This window comes from Thamnophis sirtalis, unplaced genomic scaffold (genome assembly GCF_051295495.1).
Source record: "Thamnophis sirtalis isolate CommonGarterSnake01/CBP01778 unplaced genomic scaffold, rThaSir2_p1.2 scaffold_13, whole genome shotgun sequence".
Lineage (NCBI taxonomy): Eukaryota > Metazoa > Chordata > Lepidosauria > Squamata > Natricidae > Thamnophis > Thamnophis sirtalis.
This window is the reverse complement of record NW_028261393.1, coordinates 4950978-4971761: the sequence shown is the minus strand read 5'-3', so window position 1 is coordinate 4971761 and position 20784 is coordinate 4950978. Positions and strand designations below refer to the sequence as shown.

Genomic DNA, 20784 nt, shown 5'->3' with positions numbered 1-20784 from the left:
GCTGATAAGAACCCACAGGCTAGGCCTCCTCCAGGTGCCGTCGACCGGACAATGCCGGCTGGCGACCTCCCAGGGGAGAGCCTTTTCTGTAGCTGCTCCGGCTCTCTGGAACGACCTCCCACAGACCCATTAGATCTCACAGGGTTGGCCTCCTCCGGGTGCCATCTACCAGCCAATGCCACCTGGCTATTACCCGGGGGAGGGCCTTCTCTATGGCAGCTCCGGCCCTCTGGAACGAACTCCCCGCAGGGATTCGGACCCTCACCTCTCTCCAGGCCTTCCGAAAAGCCGTCAAAACCTGGCTTTGCTGGCAGGCCTGGGGGTGATGAGTTCCCTCTCCTCTCGACATGTATGGTTGTGCGACTGTTGTCTACTTTTATTATTTGTATTTTGTCTTTTTATGTTCCCCCTTTTTTCCCCCTTGAATTGTTCGCCGCCTTGAGTCCTCCCAGAGAAGGGCGGCATACAAATAATAAAATACAAATACAAATCTGCCTGCAGAGATCCGGACCCTTCCCACTCTCGCGGCCTTCCAAAAAGCCACCAAAACCTGGCTGTTCCGGCAGGCGTGGGGCTGTTGATCTATGAACCAGGTCCAGCCCCCAGCTAAGCCAAATGTATGTTGTGTTTTTTAAACTGTTTTCATTCCTCCCCTATTTGTTGTTTTATTTTATCTCGTATTTGTAAGCCGCCCGGAGTCCTACGGGATCGGGCGGCATATAAGATCATTAAATTACGAATTACAAATTACGTTTTCACTGGCAGAGCGCTCCGGCCTCCACAGGCACCCCCGACACGAGTGACGTCGAGAAAGTGTTGACCCTGGAGGTCAAACACAACCCTGATTATGGCCTTCTGTGAAATCAAGTTTGACACCCCAGCCTTATACCATTTCAGACAACCTGTCGCGTTGGACAGAAAGCGACAGAGCAGACTGAACGTTGAAAAACATTTTGCAAGTCATCAATGGCAAATAATTTTCTGTACGGTGGCCAAGAAAAAAACCCGTTTGGATCCACAAAATCCCCAGGAATTTACCTTGACTAGAGAGAGACAGAGAGAGAGACACTGCATCCTTTTATAGTGCAGGAAAAAGCACCAGACAATTCTTGGCACGCATTAATCTTGCCTACCCAATCTTGATATACATCCAACCAGGAAGGCATTTATATTTCTTTCTTCCTTTCTTCCAAGACAATTGAGAAGGCGCTCATCACGAACGTAACACACAGGCAGGCCTCGTCTTACGACCGTACGTTTAACCAACGTGCAGCCACGCGAGCGATTGTGGGTGCACCCAGGTACACCCACGTTACACCTATCCTCCGCGAGCTGCACTGGCTACCTATTAGTCTCCGAATCCGCTTCAAGGTGCTGGTCGCTACCTATAAAGCCCTACATGGCATCAGACCTGGGTACCTGAGAGACCACCTCCTGCCGATTACCTCTCTCAGACCGATAAGATCTCACAGGTTGGGTCTCCTCTGGATTCCATCTGCCAGCCAATGTTGGCTGGCGACCCCCCGGGGGAGAGCCTTCTCTGTTGCAGCTCCGGCTCTCTGGAACGAGCTCCCTGTAGAGATCCAGACCCTTACGACCCTCCCGGCCTTCTGCAAAGCCACCAAGTCCTGGCTGCTCCAGCAGGCCGGGGGGGTGGGGGCTGAGAAGCATTTACCTCCACGGAAATTGTGAATGTTGGTTTTGTTTTTAATATGTTGTCTTTGTCTCATTTCCCCCCTTTCCCTTGTCTTTTGTGAGCCGCCCCGAGTCCTCCGGGAGTGGGTGGCATACAAGACAAACAAACAAACAAACAAACAAACAAATAAATAAATAAATAACATTCAAAGTTACAACGTTGCGGAAAAAAGAGAGACTCACTGCTGGTCTTTGCACTTAGGACTGTGACAGGATCCCTCACTGGTCACAACGATCCAAATGTGGACAACTGATACCCTGTTTTCCCGAAAATAAGACCTCCACAGATAATAAGCCCAATTGGGCTTTGGAGCGCATACGCTAAAATAAGCCCTCCCGCAAAAATATTGCAACACAGCAGCAGCCAGGAGGTGACCCCGCTCGCCGCTTCCTGCACCTCAAAAATAATAAGACCTCCCCGAAAATAAGGCCAAGTGCTTATTTTGTGGGTCAAAAGAAAATAAGACCCTGTCTTATTTTTTGGAGAAACACAGTAATTTTGTCAATTTGTCAATTTTAATAGATTTGTATGCCACCCAATCCCGGAGGGCTCCGGGCGGCTTACATAAAAGACAGTTTAAAAAAGAGGATGTTAAAAATTTAAAATATAAGACAAAACAAATTAAAACAGATTGAAAGCAGGACACAACATACGCTCGATGTTAATGGGGCTGAAGCTCAATCAGAGATCAGCAGCCCCAGGCCTGCCGGAACAGCCAGGTCTTAACAGACTTTCGGAAGGCCGAGAGGGTGGGGAGGGTCCGGATCTCAGGGGGTAGATCGTTCCATAGGGCCGGGGCAGCTACAGAGAAGGCCCTCTTCCGAGGAGCCACCAGACGACATTGTGCAGTCGATGGTACCCGGAGAAGGCCCACCCTGTGAGATCTTATTGGGCGCTGGGAAGTAGCAATAGCAATAGCAATAGCAGTTAGACTTATATACCGCTTCATAAGGCTTTCAGCCCTCTCTAAGCGATTTACAGAGTCAGCATATTGCCCCCAACAACAATCCGGGTCCTCATTTCACCCACCTCGGAAGGATGGAAGGCTGAGTCAACCTTGAGCCAGTGAGATTTGAACAGCCGAACTGCAGAACTGCAGTCAGCTGAAGTAGCCTGCAGTGCTGCATTTAACCACTGCGCCACCTCGGCTCTTGTATGTTGCAAGTATGTTGCAGGAGGTGATCACGGAGATATCCAGGTCCTAGTCCATGTAATTGAGATGTAATTGAGATGTATTTGCTACAGTGACAATGTCCCAAGGTCACAATTTGCAACCTTTCCAGATGAGTCAGCCAAAGTCAACGAGGGAAGCTGGGTTCACTTAAGAGGAGCCGAGGTGGCGCAGTGGGTAGAGTGCAGTACTGCAGGCCACTTCAGCTGACTGCTAGTTCGGCGGTTCAAATCTCACCGGTTCAAGGTTGACTCAGCCTTCCATCCTTCCGAGGTGGGTGAAATGAGGACCCAGACTGTGGGGGGGCGATATGCTGACTCTGTAAACCGCTTAGAGAGGGCTGAAAGCCCTATGGAGCGGTATATAAGTCTAACTGCTAACTGCTATTAAGGGCTTAACAAGCATTGCAAAAAAATAAAAAGTAGGTTGCAAAATGAAGCATGACTCCCTCAACAGCCACTCTGCTTAGCGACGGAAATTCTGATCCCAGTTGTGGTCGCAAGCAGAGGACTAGCTTGTATGCTGATCTATTTGGGTCTGGCGTTCAAATTGAGCAAACCGATTCATCCTTCGCATACGGAATGGGCTCTAACCACGACCAGAAACCTCCGGTTTATTTTGCCAAGCTCCGCGGTTCATGATTAAAAAGTGATAATTCCACGGCAGGATACGGCACTTCTCTGGCGACAATAAACTCCTTGCTCTCTGATTAATTATTTTTTTTTGCCCTAGTTGACAAACACGGCTGGGCTGGCTATGAAAACTCAGGCCAAAAATAATTTTAAAAAGTGACTTTATACGTTTGCAGACAATTTTACGGGTTCAAATTTAAAGGCTTTTTAAACAAGCGACAGAGGAAAAAGTTATTGTTTAGTTCAGTGACGGTTAACCTTTTCGGTGCCAAGTGCCTAAAGAGGGCATGCACAAACCCCCAAAATGCACTGTGAGCCCCCTTCTTGTGCATCAGCCCTGCCTCCCCTCGCTCATTTTTGGCTTCCATAGCAGTAGCAATAGCAATAGCAGTTAGACTTATATACCGCTTCATAGGGCTTTCAGCCCTCTCTAAGTGGTTTACAGAGTCAGCATATTGCCCCCACAGTCTGGGTCCTCATTTTACCCACCTCGGAAGGATGGAAGGCTGAGTCAACCCTGAGCCGGTGAGGTTTGAACCGCCGAACTGCAGCTTAGCAGTCAGCTAAAGTGGCCTGCAGTACTGCACCCTAACCACTGCACCACCTCAGCTCTGTCTACAGTGTCTACACTCTGTTTACAGTGCTTTTACAGCCCTCTCTAAGCAGTTTACAGAGTCAGCCTCTTGCCCCCAACAATCTGGGTCCTCATTTTACCCACCTCGGAAGGATGGAAGGCTGAGTTTACCTTGAATCGGTGAGATTTGAACTGTCAAACTGCAGCTTAGCAGTCAGCTGAAGTGGCCTGCAGTACTGCACTCTACCCACTGCGCCACCTGGGCTCCAGGTTAGTGCAGGAGGTTTTCTCGGCCCAAAACGGGGCACAGGAGGCCTTGCTTGGCACCCCTGCGCCCCGTTTTGGCTTCCAGGATGGTGCAGGAAACCTATGAGGCCCAAAATGAGTTGTGGGCGGTTGCATGAGCCCCCCAAATGCAATGCAAGTGCCCCCCACATGCCCCCCGCCTCCCCATGCATGCATGGCAGAGACACAAAAACCAGCTGGTTGGTGGGGGCGTGTGCGCATGCGCAGTGGAGCTGGGCTGGGGTGATGGCTGGCACGCCGCAGGGAGGGCTCTGCTGGCCACTGTGGTATGCGTGCCATAGATTCATCACGGATTTGGTTAAAGAAAGGAGAATAAATTGCTTCTGGAGGGCCATTTCTGAATAAATAATAGATGAGCGCCTCTTCCTTGTTTCATTTTCAACGCACCACCTGGGATCAATCTGTTAAAAGATTCATGATTGGGAGAGGCATGGGAACAAGGTCAGCCAATGAATAGGCATGGCAACTAAGTCAGCCAATGGGAACTTAAACAGATCTGAGTCTGTGCAGAGAATTGAAACCGAAACTTAAGCAGTCAGCTGCTCTGAGAAGTAAACTAGCAGTTTGTCTGGGCTTGTCTGCTGAAATGAAGCTAGCTGTTTGCGTTTGCCGGTAACTCTCCTGCCTTGCGTTTACTTGGAAGAACCACCTGTTGGTATTGTACATTTATTCATCTAGCCTTATGTATATAAAGAAGTTCATTAATCCAGCTGAATCAGTTATCTGTGCACGCTTTCTGGATTTGAATTTATGCAACAAACTCGGACAAAATCTCAATTCTCTCCCTTGCCAGCCAAACGGGTGCCGTTCCCGTCTGGATCTCAAAAGGCTGTCCAATTTAATTTTTTCCCTACGGACGCTCTTGTCTGCGTCTTTGGGCAATGCCCCCGATGCCAGCAGTCTCATTATCTAGGCCTGGTGCCAGCCAATTAAAAAAAGAAAATAGCTGTTGGGTTAATGAAAAACAAGGAAAGAGAAGGAATGTGCAGGACTTTGCAACGGCAGGCCGGGGGGGGGGGGGGAATGTAGCGCGAATCTCCATGGGCTTTCGTAAGAAAAGCCCTAACCCAGTGTTTCTCAACCTTGGTGACTTTAAGTCCTGTGGACTTCAACTCCCAGAATCCCCCAGCTGGGGGATTCTGGGAGTTGAAGTCCACAGGACTTAAAGTCACCAAGGTTGAGAAACACTGTCCTAACCATTGTGTAAAACCCTATTGAGAGACCCCAGTTTCCCGAAACTGCTGACCCAACTTTTGACTAATTGTTTCTGCGGAATCTGTCTCCAGAACAGAAGAAGGAAAAAGAGAGTGAGGCCAGGTTTGAAGTATCAAGGGAACTCGTCAAATGAACAGGAAGCAAGATCTTTCTCTGCTCCTCCTTTGCCACGTCTTGGTTAACGGACTCACATTCAAAATAAGGAGAACTCGCTCGTACAACCCTTAGTATCTTCTCTCGGTCAACAGAATACAATCGCTAGCCTTGAAAATACAGTCTAAATGTTGCAAAGGCATTTTCTTAAGGACCTGGAGATAATACTGGAACAATATTGATTTTATTATTTCACTAATGCTTCCTCGGGCACTTAAAATGCCTTTTCTTTTCTTTCCTTCCTTCCTCTTTCTTTCTTTCTTTTTCTTTTCTTTTCTTTCTTCCTCTTTCTTTTCTTTTCCTTCCTTCCTCTTTCTTTCCTTCCTTCTTCCTCCCCTTCCTTCTTTCGTTCCTCCCTTTTCCTTCCCTCCTTCCTTTTTCTCTTCCCTCCTTCCTGTCTCTTTCCTTCTTCCTTCCCTCCCTCTTCCCTTTCTCTCTCTTCTCCTCTTTCTTCCTTCCTTTTCCTCCCTCCCTTCTCCTCCTTCCCTTCCCTTGTTACTCGATAAATAATTCAAGATGGCAAACATACTTAATACTCCTTCCTCCTCCAATTTTTCCCTGTAACAATAACTCTGTGGGGCTAAGTGGGAGATAGGATTGGTGATTGTCCCAATTACCCAGGTGGGACTAGAACTCACTGTCTCCTGCTGAGTGGCCCCAAATCACTCAGCTGGCTTTCATGCCTAAGATGGGGCTAGAATTCCCAGTCTCCTGATGATTGTTCCAAAGTCACCCAGCCAGCTTGAAACAGGACTAGAACTCACACTCCTGGCTTCTGGGCCAGCACTTCCACCACTAGCCCAAACAAGCTCTTTCATTACTATAGTAGTAGTTTGAAACAACGCTACCCTTCAGACCTTCCACACCAAATTTTGTAAAAGCAACGCTGGGTGAGGATTGGGTGGGTGGTTTATGGGACTTGAACTCAATGCACCCAGAGGCTGACAGATCACCAAAGGCTAATGTACAGTAAGAAGCTGCCCACTACTATTAAAAGAGTCTCTTTGGGAAAGGGAGAGAGGAGGAGAGAATGAAAGGAAGACGGGGGGAAAGAAGAAAGAGATAAGGAGAGGAGGATGGAAGGGAGAGGAAGAGAAGGAGAAAGGGCAGGAAGGGAAGAAGGAAGGGGAAGGAGAGGAGGAAGGAAGAAAGTAGAGAAGGGAGGGAGAGAGAAAGGAAAGGGAAAGGAGGATGGAAGGGAGAGAAAAGGAAGGAGAGAGGGTAGGAAGGGAAAGAGGAAGAATAGGAGTAAGGGAGAGGTAAGGGAAGAAGGAAGGGGAAGGAGAGGAGGAAGGAGGAAAGTAGAGAGGGGAGGGAGGGAGAAAGGAAAGGGAAAGGAAAGGAGGATGGAAGGGAGAGAAAAGGAAGGAGAGAGGGTAGGAAGGGAAAGAGGAAGAGTAGGAGTAAGGGAGAGGTAAGGGAAGAAGGAAGGGGAAGGAGAGGAGGAAGGAGGAAAGTAGAGAAGGGAGGGAGGGAGAAAGGAAAGGGAAAGGAAAGGAGGATGGAAGGGAGAGAAAAGGAAGGAGAAGGGTAGGAAGGGAAAGAGGAAGAGTAGGAGTAAGGGAGAGGTAAGGGAAGAAGGAAGGGAAAGGAGAGGAGGAAGGAAGAAAGTAGAGAAGGGAGGGAGGGAGAAAAGAAAGGGAAAATAAGGTGGAGTTACAACAGGAGGAAGGAATGGTGAATAAAGCAACCCAAACTGTATATTATAACCTATTGAGTGAAATAAATGTGTAAGAATGATAAATGTAAAGAAGAATAACAATTATGTGGACGTATACTTAAAATGGTATGTAAGAGAATAAAAAAAATATTCTTTAAAAAAGACTCTTTGGATAGTGAGACGGACACACATAAATTTAACCAAGTGATGAAAAAGTAGAATGAAGTGGTGGGTTCTCAGCCATCACATCTTGGGGGACGGTGGGAAGGAAAAAGGCAAAGTTCTACAAATATTTTTCCTTCTCTCAAAAGAGACAGAACATTCCGGACATCGAGCAAGGACATCAGTTGTTTAACCAAACAATTCTCCTATATTTACACTGCGGTTGGCAGCCGAAACAACGGCAAAGATTCCTTCTGGGGAAGGACAGAGGCAGAAATGCAGAGAAAGGAGGGGGCGGGGGCTCTCTCAATGGGGCCCATGGAACTAAAGGACTCAGCATCTTGCAAGTTGAAGAGGAGCATATGCTGAAGAGGTGGTTGCTTTATCTAAAGCAGCAGGCGATCAAAGCTATGGGCTTTTTTTTTTTCATCGTTCCCTCACTTTTTCTTGAGATTTGGAAGAAGAAAAACAGCCTCTGTTGTTTCTCTCAGAACCAGCTTGCAGCATCGGCTGGCTTAAGGCTGACTGGCCCCAAGGCCCCCCCAAGCAACTTTGTGATTAACTGAAGATCTGTTGTACTATTTAATATAAGAAATAAAATCTATCTTTCTCTCTCTTTCCATCTCTCTCTCTCTCTCCATCTGTCTCTGCCTCTCTCTCCATCTCTCCCCTCTCTCTGTCTCTCTTCCTTTCTCTCCATCTCTCTCTCTCCATCTCTCTCCTTCTCTCTCTCTCTCTCTCCCCATTTCTTTCTGTCTCTCTCCCTTTCTCTGTCTCTCTTCCTTTCTCTCCATCTCTCTCTTTCCATCTCTGTCTCTGCCCCCCTCTCCCTCTCTCTCTGTCTCTCTCCCTTTCTTTCTCTCTCTGTGTGTGTCTCTCTCCCTCTTTCTGTGTCTCTCCCTTTCCCTCTCTCCCTCTCACTCTGTTTCTCCTTTTTTCTCTGTCTCTCTCCCTCTCTCTATCTCTCTCCCTTTCTTTCTCTCTGTGTGTCTCTCCCTCTCTCTGTGTCTCCCCCTTTCTCTCTCCCCCTCTCTGTTTCTCCCTTTCTCTCTGTCTCTCTCCCCCTCTCTGTTTCTCCCTTTCTCTCTGTCTCTCTCCCTCTCTGTGTGTGTTTCTCCCTTTCTCTCTGTCTCTCTCCCTCTCTCTCTCTATCTCTCTCCTTTTCTTTCTCTCTGTGTCTCTCTTCCCCTCTGTGTCTCTCCCTTTCTCTCCCTCCCTCTCTCCCTCCCTCCCCCCCTCTCTCTCTCTCACACACACACAAACACTCACTCCTCAGTCTAATGAGCACCTGATAGGAACACCCACACTTCTATTGTTCCTCTTCACCATCCACCCTTGGTAGAAACTGCAAGAGCTTTATGACAGACAGGGGAGGGCAGGATTTGGGGCTGCAAAGGAAGAAGATGGAAGGGCGACCAGTTTGATCAAGTGGTTAAGGCACCAGGCAGGACACCAGGAGACAGTGAATTCTAGTTCTGCTTTAGGCATGAAAACTGACTGGGTGACTTTTGGGCCACTCACCAGGAGACTGGGAGTTCTAGTCCCACCACAGGCACGAAAGCCCATGGGATGCCTTTAGGCCAATCACCAGGAGACAGTGAGTTCTAGCCCCGCCTTAGACCACGAAAGCTGACTGAGTGACTTTGAGCCAATCAACCAGGAGACTGGGAGTTCTAGTCCCACCATAGGCACGAAAACTAGATAGGTGCCTTTAAGCCAATCACCAGGGGGCTAATGTGACTTTGGCCCAGTCACTTTCTCTCGGCCCAACCTTGAGTTATTTCTAACCACAATAAAGGTGGGATACAAATAAATAAATGCATAAATATAAATGAGGAAGGGGCTGTGATCTGGCTATTCCTTTGGTGCTGGCATGGAGGGTTTTTGGAAAAGCAGAGAAAAGAGGCCAGTTGGGCAGGAGTGTGCCATAGCCAAACACAAAGAGAAAAAGCCACAGAATGACCAGGAAAACCGATCATCCATGCTTGCTCAGGAATTCTGGGAGTTGGAAGTCCACACGTCATAAAAGGGACATACTGTAATAGTGCCCCACCTCTGGTCTTGACAGTAAGGAAGAGAGCTTAGCAATGCCACGCGGAAAGAGGAAGAAGGCCTTCCAAAGAGAGAGGAAATACTCCAGGCTCTTCCAAGAACTCCGAACGTTTCAGCTCTTGTTAGATTCATGGATGAGACATTCAGTGTTTTAAAACCTGCAGTTCTTTAGGGATTCCTCTAGGGCATCAGGCTTGGCCGAAGAAATCTCAGACTCAACAGAATTACCCCCCCACACACTCCAACTTCACAAATGAGGGGTGGGGTGGGCCTAGAAGCGGAGCTCTCTCCTCACCTTCAGGAGGCTGTGAGTTCGATCCTAGCTAGAGGCAGATATTTCTCTCTCTGGGCATGATGAGAATATATCTGCCGAACAAAACTCTGCAATGGCAACAGGGAAAGGCATCCGGCCATTAAAACGCTCTGCTAGCTCCATTCACTTGCCCAGACTGCACCCCGCAAGGGATTATGGGGTTGTTAAAAGACAATAATTTCAACTTCACAAATGCAGGCGGACAATTCAAGAAACATTAGTGTTAGACAACAAGGTGGCCTTGTCAACCCATCTGGAAATATTCAAACATGCGGAAATATTCAAACAAGATTTCTCTCCGGAATAAAGAAGTAACATTTATGCATTAACCCGAAGCTACCAGTGGCAATGATCTCTGGGTCCTGTCCTTCCTCAAACCAGCAGAACATTTGTTGAGGCAGACACCTAGCCTCACTCATCCTTTGTTCCTTTAGACGTTTCTTTTTCTCCTGTTAAAACTGGATGTGAAATATTATCACGGGATCGGAGGGGATCTCAACCTCATAAATGCTGCAAAACGTCCTAACAAGCCAAGCAGTTTGATAGCAGATCCAGTTACAAGGATGGGAAGTTCCCCTGCGTTTCATATGCTCCAGTAAGGACCAGATCAATGTGGACTTCAGCTCCTAGAATGCCAATGCACAATGGCCACGGGTAGCTAGGGGAATTCTGGGAGTTGAAGTCCCAGCTGTTGGCAAGAGAATTCTGGGAGTTGAACTCCCAGCATGCTGCCTGGGGAATTGTGGGAATTGAAATCTATGCATGCTGACCGGGGAATTCTGGGAGTTGAACTCCATACATGCTGGCTGGGGAATTCTGGTAGTTGAACTCCCAGCATGCTGCCTGGGGAATTGTGGGAATTGAAATCCATGCATGCTGACCGGGGAATTCTGGGAGTTGAAGTCCAAGCATGCTGGCTGGGGAATTCTGGGAGTTGAAGTCCAAGCATGCTGACTGGGGAATTCTGGGAGTTGAACTCCATGCATGCTGGCTGGGGAATTCTGGGAGTTGAACTCCATACATGCTGACCGGGGAATTCTGGGAGCTGAACTCCATACATGCTGACTGGGGAATTGTGGGAATTGAAATCCATGCATGCTGGCTGGGGAATTCTGGGAGTTGAAATCCAAGCATGCTGTCTGGGGAATTTTAAAGTCCCCACATCTTAAAGGCTGCCACAATTGGAAAATGCTGGACTAGACAGCCATTTATTAAGGATATCTAAATTTGGCTTTCTGTATTGATCAGGAAGCCGGATTCAACACCCCAAAGGACCCAAAGTCTAGTGTTTTAAGGATCATTTTGTGGAGTCCAAAAAAACTCAAGAGCAACAAAGGCAGCCTTTAATACTGAACCAAGAAGCGACCAGTGATTCACCAGTAGAGTTTAACGGGTCAAAGCAAGCTCTCTCCACAGAATCTGCTCAGCAACAGGCAGTTTTGGGGTGAGTGGGGTGTATGTGTGTGTGTCCTTTCACACATGCATTTAAGGACAGCAACATAAATTAACACCTTGCACGAAGAAGCCGATTGGAAAAGAAGTCTGGTGTCCCACTTAAATCACATCCAACACAACACTTTTCAGTGGACGCCCACACTGTGTCTTAATTGCGGGAAATCAAGTATTGAACAACCAAGCAGGAAATCCAATTTCTGCCTTGGTTTTAATATTATGTCAATGCTGGATCTTGTGCGTTATTTTTGAGTGGACATTCAGTGCTGGAGGCTCTGCTGGATCCAGGAAATGTAACAGAACAACGGAGTTGGAAGGGACCTTGGAGGTCTTCTAGCCCAACCCTCTGCTCAGGCCAGAGACCCTATATGCTTTCAGACAAGCAATTGTCCAGTCTCAAGTTGCTCCACTGATCAATTGTTCCAACTGTCAGGAAATTTCTCCTTAGTTCTAGGTTGCTTCTCTCCTTGATTAGTTTCCACCCATTGCTTCTTGTTCTGCCCTCAGGTGCCTTGGAGAATAGTTTGACTCCCTCTTCTTTGGGGCAACCCCTGAGATATTGGAAGACTGCTATCATGTCACCCCTAGTCCTTCTTTTCATTAAACTAGACATATAGCAATAGCAGTTAGACTTATATACCGCTTCATAGGGCTTTCAGCCCTCTCTAAGCGGTTTACAGAGTCAGCATATCGCCCCCACAATCTGGGTCCTCATTTTACCCACCTCGGAAGGATGGAAGGCTGAGTCAACCTTGAGCCGGTGAGATTAGAACCGCTGAACTGCAGATAACAGTCAGCTGAAGTGGCCTGCAGTATTTCACCCTAACCACTGCGCCACCTCAGCTCTATATCCAATTCAAATATATATATATATATATATATATATATATATATATATATATATATATTATATATATATATGCAATTCGAGCAATTGCTCTTTATATATGTTTCAGCCTCTGGCCCCCTAATCATTTTGGCGGCTCTTCTCTGCCCTCTTTCTAAAGTCTCAACATCTTAAAATATAACTCACACGTTATTTGGGGTATGGTCCATTGGACCACAGCTTTGCAGTTGGGGAAGTAGAAGATGGGTCTCCAGCCAGGATTTTCATCACCAAGAGGTATCTGGATGGGAGTCACATCTGTGCGTGCAAAATTGATACGGAACGCAGGCCGCTAATTTCATGTTGTGAAGTGGCTTGAGATAGCTTTTAACAGACATTAGCAATAGCGCATAGACTTATATACCACTTCAAAGTGCTTTACAGCCCCCTCTAAGCGGTTTATAGTATCAGCCTATTGCCCCCAACAATCTGGGTCCTCATTTGACCCACCTTGGAAGGATGGAAGGCTAAGTGAAGAAAACCTCCAAGATCTCTCCCAACTCTTGTTCTATATTCTATGTAGGCAAGCACAACTGAATTTTCACTCATCTATCATGTGAGTAGCAATAGCAGTTAGACTTATATACCGCTTCATAGGGCTTTCAGCCCTCTCTAAGCGGTTTACAGAGTCAGCATATCGCCCCCCACAGTCTGGGTCCTCATTTCACCCACCTCGGAAGGATGGAAGGCTGAGTCAACCTTGAGCCGGTGAGATTAGAACCGCTGAACTGCAGATAACAGTCAGCTGAAGTGGCCTGCAGTATACTGGACCCTAACCACTGCGCCACCTCGGCTCGAATCAACCAAAGAGGTTTAAAAACAGCACCTCAATCTCTTTGCTGCCCAATTCTCCATCACACAGATTTTTAAGCTCATCCCAGAGGCAATTCTGGAGGTGACAACATATTCAACATTCCTGAAATTCACTTCATTTCTCCAGAACAGCGAGCAGTTTCAACCAGATCCCAAAACCGAATCTCCTTTCCTCTGTGTACAGATCGACTGGGGTTGTATAATGCCCTAAGCCAACGTTTCTCAAACCTTCGCGACTTGAAGATGGGCGGATTCCGACTCCCAGAATTCCCCAGTTGGCACTGGGAAATCTGGGACTTGGGAAGTTGACACATCTTCAAGTTGCTAAAGTTGGGAAACCCTGACCTAAGTGAAGTCGTATTTAGTCTTTATCACATTCTGCGGCTGAAGCCACGGCAGCCGAGTTCACCCTCTTAGCAAAACCATAACATGTTGGAACATATAATAATAGGGTTGGAAGGTACCTTGGAGGTCCTCTAGTCCAACCCCCTGCCTGAGCAGGAGATCCTATACCATTCTGGACAAAGAGTTATCCAGTCTCTTCTTGAAAACCTCCAGTGATGGAGCACTCACAACTTTTTCACACCCTCAGGAAATTTCTCTTTAGTTCTAGGTTAGAATCTCTCTTTAACTAGCTTCCACACATTACTACTTGCCCTGCCTCCGGGACAGAGAATCAGTCAATCCCCTCTTCCTTGTAACTGCCCCACAAGTACTGGAAACCTGCTCTCATAGATAATAACATAACAACAATAACAGAATAGCAGAGTTGGAAAGGGCTTTGGAGGTCTTCTAGTCCAACCCCCTGCTTGGGAAAGAAACACTATACCAGGGACGGCGAAACTTTTAGGTGCCCAAACCTGAAGGTGCACGCATATGTGCTTATGTATACACGCACCACAGTGCTAGAAACCCAGCTGGCTGAGCTGGGGCGACGGTGCGCTTGCCCACAGAGAGGGCTGGGTGCAGCCACCTCTGGCACGTATGCCATAGGTTCTCCATCATGGCCTTATACCATTTCAGTCCTTCTCTTTCATTTAGTTTGGTGTAGTATGTCACGGGAAGTCATTGCAAATGATAGTTTGGGACAGCATACAAACCCAGCCGGCCGTGTCTGTTAACAAACAGTGGTGGAAACTAACCACATGTAACAGCCTGGCTGGTTTCAGCTATCGTGCTAAATCAAAAAGCAAGCAGGCCAGTGGTGGGTTTCAAAATTTTTTGGAACCTACTCTGTGGGTGTGGCCTCCTTTGTGGGAGTGGCCTGCCAGCCATGTGACCTGGTGGGAGTGGCTTGCCAGCCATGTGTTCGTTCTCTCTCTCTCTCTCTCTCTCTCTCTCTCTCTCTCTCTCTCCCCCTCCCTCCCTCCCTCCCTCCTTCCTTTTGTCTCTCTGTCCCTTTTTTCTTTCATCTCTCTCTCACTCTTCTTTCTTTCTTTCTTTCTTTCTTTCTTTCTTTCTTTCTTTCTTTCTTTCTTCTTTCTTTCTTTCTTTCTTTCTTTCTTCTTTCTTTCTTCCTCCCTCCCTCTCTCCCTCTCTCTCTTTCTCTGTCAGTCTGTGTGTGGGGGGGTGGCAGTGGTGGGTTTCAAAAATTTTGGGATTTTTGCGCCGCATCCCCCCAACCCCGTGCATACGTGCATGACCCCCCCCCACACATGTGCATGTGATTCCCAGCAGGTACCTGAAAATCAGCTGGCTGGTGGGAGGGACACACGCATGTGCAGTGGACCTGACCTGAGGCTCTCGTGCCCGCAGATCAGGGGTGGGTTCCTGCCAGTTCTAACCTCTTCTATAGAAGAGGTTCCACAAATCTACAGTGCCGTTTAGAACCGGTTCCAGCTCCCTCCCCCCGCCCGTCCGCACATCATCAAGATTTTATTTTATGTAAGCCGCCCTGAGTTCCCTCAGGGAAAAGGGCGGCCTATAAATTCTAATAAAATCACTTTAAAAAAAAATCACTAAGATGAAGAGCGAGAAGAGGAATTCTGGGAGTTGAAGTCCACAAGTCTTAAAGCTGTCAAGTTTGAACATCCCTGGGTTTTTTTTTTCTAAAGAGTTAGGGGTGCAAGAGTCTTGGAACTTGACAGCTTTAAGACTTGCACACTTCAATGCCAGAGTTCCTGAGCCCACATGACTGGAAGAGGAATTCTGGGAGTTGAAGTTCACAAGTCTTAAAGCTGTCAAGTTTGAAAACCCCTGGGTTTTTTTTTCTAAAGGGTTAGGGGTGCGAGGGTCTTGTAACTTGACACCTTTAAGACTTGCGTGCTTCAAATGCCAGAGTTTCTGAGCCAACGTTTAGGTTGCTAAGCAAGAGCGTTGTTAAGTGAGTTTTACCACGTTTTACAAGTTGGCCACTCCCACCCAGTCACATGGCTGGCAAGCCACTCTCACCTGGTCACATGGCTGGCAAGCCACTCTCACCCGGTCACATGGCTGGCAAGCCACTCCCACCCAGTCACATGGCCGGCAAGCCACTCCCACCCGGTCACATGACCGACAAGCCACTCCCACCCGGTCACATGGCCGGCAGGCCACTCCCACAAAGCAGGCCACACCTACAGAAGAGGTTCTAAAAAAATTTGAAACCCACCACTGCCGCAGATATGGCTCCGGGTGCCATCTGTGGCACGCGTGCCATAGGTTTTGCCATCACGTGTATAGGATCTCCTGCTTGAGCAGGGGGTTGGACTAGAAGACCTCCAGGGTCCCTTCGGACTCTGTTGTGCTGAGTAAGGAAGGAGAGTGTTCCAGTCCTTGGCAAGAAGCATTCCAACAGAACTTGGAAAGACTAGGCGACAGCTCTTCCAAGGTTCAGCAGAAACAGAAAGGGTTTAGCAATAGCAATAGCAATAGCAGTTAGACTTATATACCGCTTCATAGGGCTTTCAGCCCTCTCTAAGCGGTTTACAGAGTCAGCATATTGCCCCCAACAACAATCTGGGTCCTCATTTCACCCACCTCGGAAGGATGGAAGGCTGAGTCAACCTTGAGCCGGTGAGATTTGAACAGCCGAACTGCAGAACTGCAGTCAGCTGAAGTAGCCTGCAGTGCTGCATTTAACCACTGCGCCACCTCGGCTCTTAGACCGCACCAGAGAAGGTAAACCATACCTAAGACTTGTATCTTTACATTGCCTTTCCCTTGCACCGAAGGTCCATTCATGGTGACCACGTAGTCTCCGGAGTCATTCAAAGTTAGGTTTTGAATGAGCAGAGAGCAGCCGAAGCCCGCAACTTCACGCCCGGTGTAGGAAGGCCCTGTCGTGTTCCCAGCGAGTGGCGGTAGGTAGTGCGTGACGATCACGTGTTCTTTCGTATCGAGCGCTCGGTACCAATTGCAGAACGCAAAATTGGCCGGCTTGTGTTTGAGGCTCAGGTTGACCGTCCGCCCTTCTAACGTCTCTGGTGGGTTCGTCAGGATCGAGATGTCGTAAAAGATGGTTGTTTGGCCCTGAGCCAACAGGAAGGAAGAACCGAGGATGAAAGCTAGAAAGTAGAGGGGGGGGGAGAGAAAAGGAGGAAACACAATACTTGTTAGAAAATTATGAAATATAAAAATAAGAAAAACAAGAAAAAAATGACAGGGGAGCTTATTTCATCCGGTGTACCCAGTTTTTCTGAAAATAAGCCCTCCCCAGATAATAAGCCCTCCCCGAAAATATTGCAACACAGCAGCAGCCATAAGGTGACCACGCTCGCCACCTCCTGCACCTCAAAAATAATAAGACCTCCCCCCCCAAAAAAGGCCAAGTGCTTATTTCGGAGTGGAGAGGAGGGGAAAGAAAATAAGAACCTGTCTTATTTTTGGGGAAACGTGGTAGCAAAACACAAGGTAGTGCATAAAATTCACAGAAACAATGTATCAAATGTGTATCGAATCAATTTTCGAGTGCACGCGCTAAAATCAGCCCTCCCCCGAAAATCAGACCCCCCCAAAAAATATTGCAACACAGCAGCAGCCATGAGGTGGCCACGCTCGCCGCGTCCTGCACCTCAAAAATAATATTCTCCCCGAGAATAAGGCCAAGTGCTTATTTTTTGGGGGTGGTGGTGGTCAAAAGAAAATTAGACACTTTAGCCAAATGCAACATAGTGCATAAAACGGACAGAAACAACACATCAAATGTGTATCAAATAGTTGAGCTAAAGGATCTAAAATCCACTGTGTATTCCTTCTCCTGCCCACCCCCCTCTTCTTTTCACAATAGATTCCTCCCTCCTGGTCCTTTCCAAATATGGTGGACCTTCATTCCTGCATTCCTCATCACATTCTCAGGGCGAAGTTTTCTGGAAATTGAAACCAGGATGGGGTGGGGGTGGGGGGTGGAATGAGACTGTAGCCTGGCTATTTTGAATCCATCTTTGACAACTATTGTCAAGAAAGCCTAGTCAAATGTCTCACTTTCATACACACGGGGGTTTTCGTAGAAGAGAGATTGGTAGATCTACTGGTGGTAGTTCTAAATTTAATCCAGGGTGGAGAAGATCCTCTATTGAATGTTCAGGATTTTCTATGTTTATTGTTATAGATCTGGCTTGTGCTTTACGTATTATTAAAGGTAAAGGTTCCCCTCGCACATATGTGCTAGTCGTTCCCGACTCTAGAGGGCGGTGCTCATCTCTGTTTCAAAGCCGAAGAGCCAGCGCTGTCTGAAGACGTCTCCGTAGCCATGTGGCCAGCATGAATAAACGCCAAAGGCGCACGGAACGCTGTTAACTTCCCACCAAAAGTGGTCCCTATTTTTCTACTTGCATTTTTTACATGCTTTCAAACTGCTAGGTTGGCAGAAGCTGGGACAAGTCACGCGAGCTCATGCAGCAGTAGGGATTCGAACCGCCGACCTGCTGACCTTTTCTGATCAACAAGCTCAGCGTCTTCGCCACTGAGCCACCGTGTCCCTAACACATATTATTATCCGAGTAAAACGTTGAGGTTTCGGGTTGATTCCCTTATTCTACTGCACAAAAATTATCCGGAAATCAATGCCTTTTTATTCTTTTTCTCCCTGGCTTCCCTACACATTTCTCTCTCTCTCTCTTTCTCTTTCCTCCCTTATTTGGCCACTGTAGTTTCATTTTTCTTCGTGTTCCCGCATTTTATATTTTGATCAGCCAATAAACCTTTTGAAATTTAAAAAAACAAACCCCGCAATGGTCAGGATTTCCCTTGAAAGACGAATACTCCCGACACGCGAAAACAAAACCCCGACTTCGGTGTTCTGCCACAGACAACTAACAGATGGTTATGTCTACAGAGTAGAAAAAAAATACCCTTTGGATTTGCTAACGCTTTTTTTAAAAAAATGCCCCCAGGAACAAGGGCTAAAAGTGGGTGCTAGGTTCATCCTTTGAATGGCTGGCTCCATACAGGCCAGGCTAAGCTTGCCCAGCAACAGGGCGGCACAGAGTTCGAATCCCCCCCCCCCGTGGATTTCTAGCCCTGTTGTGTTGGCAGCCTTCAGCATCTCGTGGGCACTTAGTTCAACAACTTAGCAGGTTGCCTTTAAGCCTCCTTTTTTATTTATATATTCAGGCAGGGTAGTTTACGAGAATTTAGCACCTGTGTTTAATGCCAAATGCCCTCTATCATGGCATCCTGCTTCTCTCGCCAACTTGTGGGGCTCGGGAAAGGATTAAAAATTGGTCGTTTGCCCTCCCCCACAAAAGCCATGGTCCAGGATAGGCTCAGGGTCCCCCCCAGTTAAATTTGGGCTTTGAATCGAATTTCTATGCTGCTCACGCTATTTTTGGGATAATTGTTCTTGCACAAACCTTGAAACCCGATTGAATACTGTAAAAAAAAACAAGCACGCTCCCCGCGCAGACAGCAGATAACAGAGAAAAGAAGGAATAAGAATAAAAAAATGTTTTAAAATTTGCAACGGGGGAAGAGAGAGGGAATTTCCAGGAAAACCAAAGGATTCAGTTCTCAGCAGACTCTGCGGGCCAAATGCAAACGAAAGACCCCCCCTCTCTCTTTTGAGAGCCAGCTGTTTGCAGATGTGCTTGGGACACCCCCTCCCTTCCCCTAACTCTCCCGATCGGCAGCCAGCCAAACCAACGATCGGGGTGGGGGGGGGTGGGGGATCTCGGTTAAAGCTCGGGAAAGTTGGTCAGATTCCAGCCAGGGCTTCCTGACCTGGAATCCAGCCGCAGCTATCCGGGGCGGGGACGGCGTTTCCACGGTCAGCCAAGGGTTTTCTGGAATCCCCCCCCCCCCCGAGAGGATCTTTCCGGGAAAAACCAACCAACCATCCCACATCTGGAGCTCCCAACTTCAAAGGATCGACCCGACGGGACCCCCTCCACGCCACCCCTATTTACCTGCCAAGTGCACCGCCCACCTGGAGGGCGTCCATCCGCGAGGGTCCCGAGGGCGGCGGCGCCCCCCTTCTGCCCGCCACTCCATGCTCCGCTCCGCCGTCCACCCGCGCGGCTCGCCTTCCACCACCCCCACCCGTCGGAAGCAGCGCCTAGTGGTTTCTGCGCCCCCAACCGCCGGCCGAGAGAGGCACACCGGGCGCCCAGCCCCACCCAGCCCGGTGGCCACGCCTTCCGGGGGAGGAGCCACAGCGATGGGACCCGATCCGTCCGCTTTGCCAGCCCGGGAACGGGCACGCAGCTCAGATAGGATCCCGGGCAGAGAGGAGGAGGAGGAGGAGAAGAAGCCGGCTCCGGGGCGCTCTGCCCTACCACGACTCGCCGGCTTGGACGAGCCGAGGGGAGGCAGTAATAGATTTGGAAGGGACCTTGGAGGTCATCTAGTCCAACCCCCTGCTGACGCAAGAGACCTGTGCTAGGGATTCGAACCGCCGAACTGCCGACCTTTCTTTTCTTTCTCCAAGGTTTATATTTTTTATTGCAAATTTTAACATATTTTACGAACAAAGGGCTGTCCGGATCTTTTCTTTCCCATCCTCTCATATACACAATCCATTTTACATCCTATCTCTGTTTCCAATTTCAGCCATATTATTCCCTTTCCACATTTTTAATCTTAAATTTATTTTCTGCTTAGTACATAAACAACACCTCGAATCGCCCTTAATTCCTAACCCCTTACAACAACACCAGCTCCATCCCTAAATGTGTTTCCCAAATTTCCCATCCCGTTCTTTAATATTTCATCTTTGTCTCTTAATTTAAATCATTTTCGAAGTTAAACCAGATTGCCGTTTCACATTTCATCTGTGAATCCCCTTTTGTTATATAGGCAATTCACACACACGCACAAAGACACAAAAACAACAATTCCATTACTTAAAAGGAGAATGTCTGTAAAACTATTAATATGAAAGATGTTTATTGGAGTGTAAGGTAGTTATTAATACCATCAATATTAAATGGAGCTCGCTCAGACGCTGAAATAAAACATGCAAGCTAAGTGGAGAGAGTGGAAGAGCGAAAGGGAGAGGAAAGAGAGGAAGAGAGGGGTTAAGAGAGAGGGAAGCAGAAGGGAGGGAAAGAGTAGGAGAGAGAGAAGGAGTGGAAAGAGGAGAAGGAGAGAGGACGGGGAAGTAGAGAAGAGAGGGTAGAGGGAAGAGGTGGGCTGGATCGCGGGATGCGTGCAAAGAGGGAAAGCCAGGCGGGTCTTCTCTCCCCCCCAAACCCCTCCACTCGCCTTGCAAAAAGGCCGATTTTTGGGGAGGAAACGCGGGGCTCACTCGCTGTCCTTCCGCTGGGGGGCTTTTGCGCGCAAA

General features: G+C 48.0%; 1 protein-coding gene across 1 annotated transcript in view; it reads right to left on the bottom strand.

The window, feature by feature from the left end:
* The window catches only part of LOC106552704 (cell adhesion molecule CEACAM5), a 54066-nt gene extending 34462 nt beyond the window's left edge, over window positions 1-19604 (bottom strand). The window contains exons 1-2 of the mRNA XM_087727961.1: window positions 19409-19604; window positions 16196-16570 (exon numbers count right to left, since the gene is read on the bottom strand). Of these exons, the coding sequence (XP_087584087.1) occupies window positions 16196-16570; window positions 19409-19493 (460 nt within the window). The 5' untranslated portion in view covers window positions 19494-19604. The remainder of the gene's footprint in view (window positions 1-16195; window positions 16571-19408) is intronic.
* Window positions 19605-20784: the final 1180 nt, after the last annotated feature.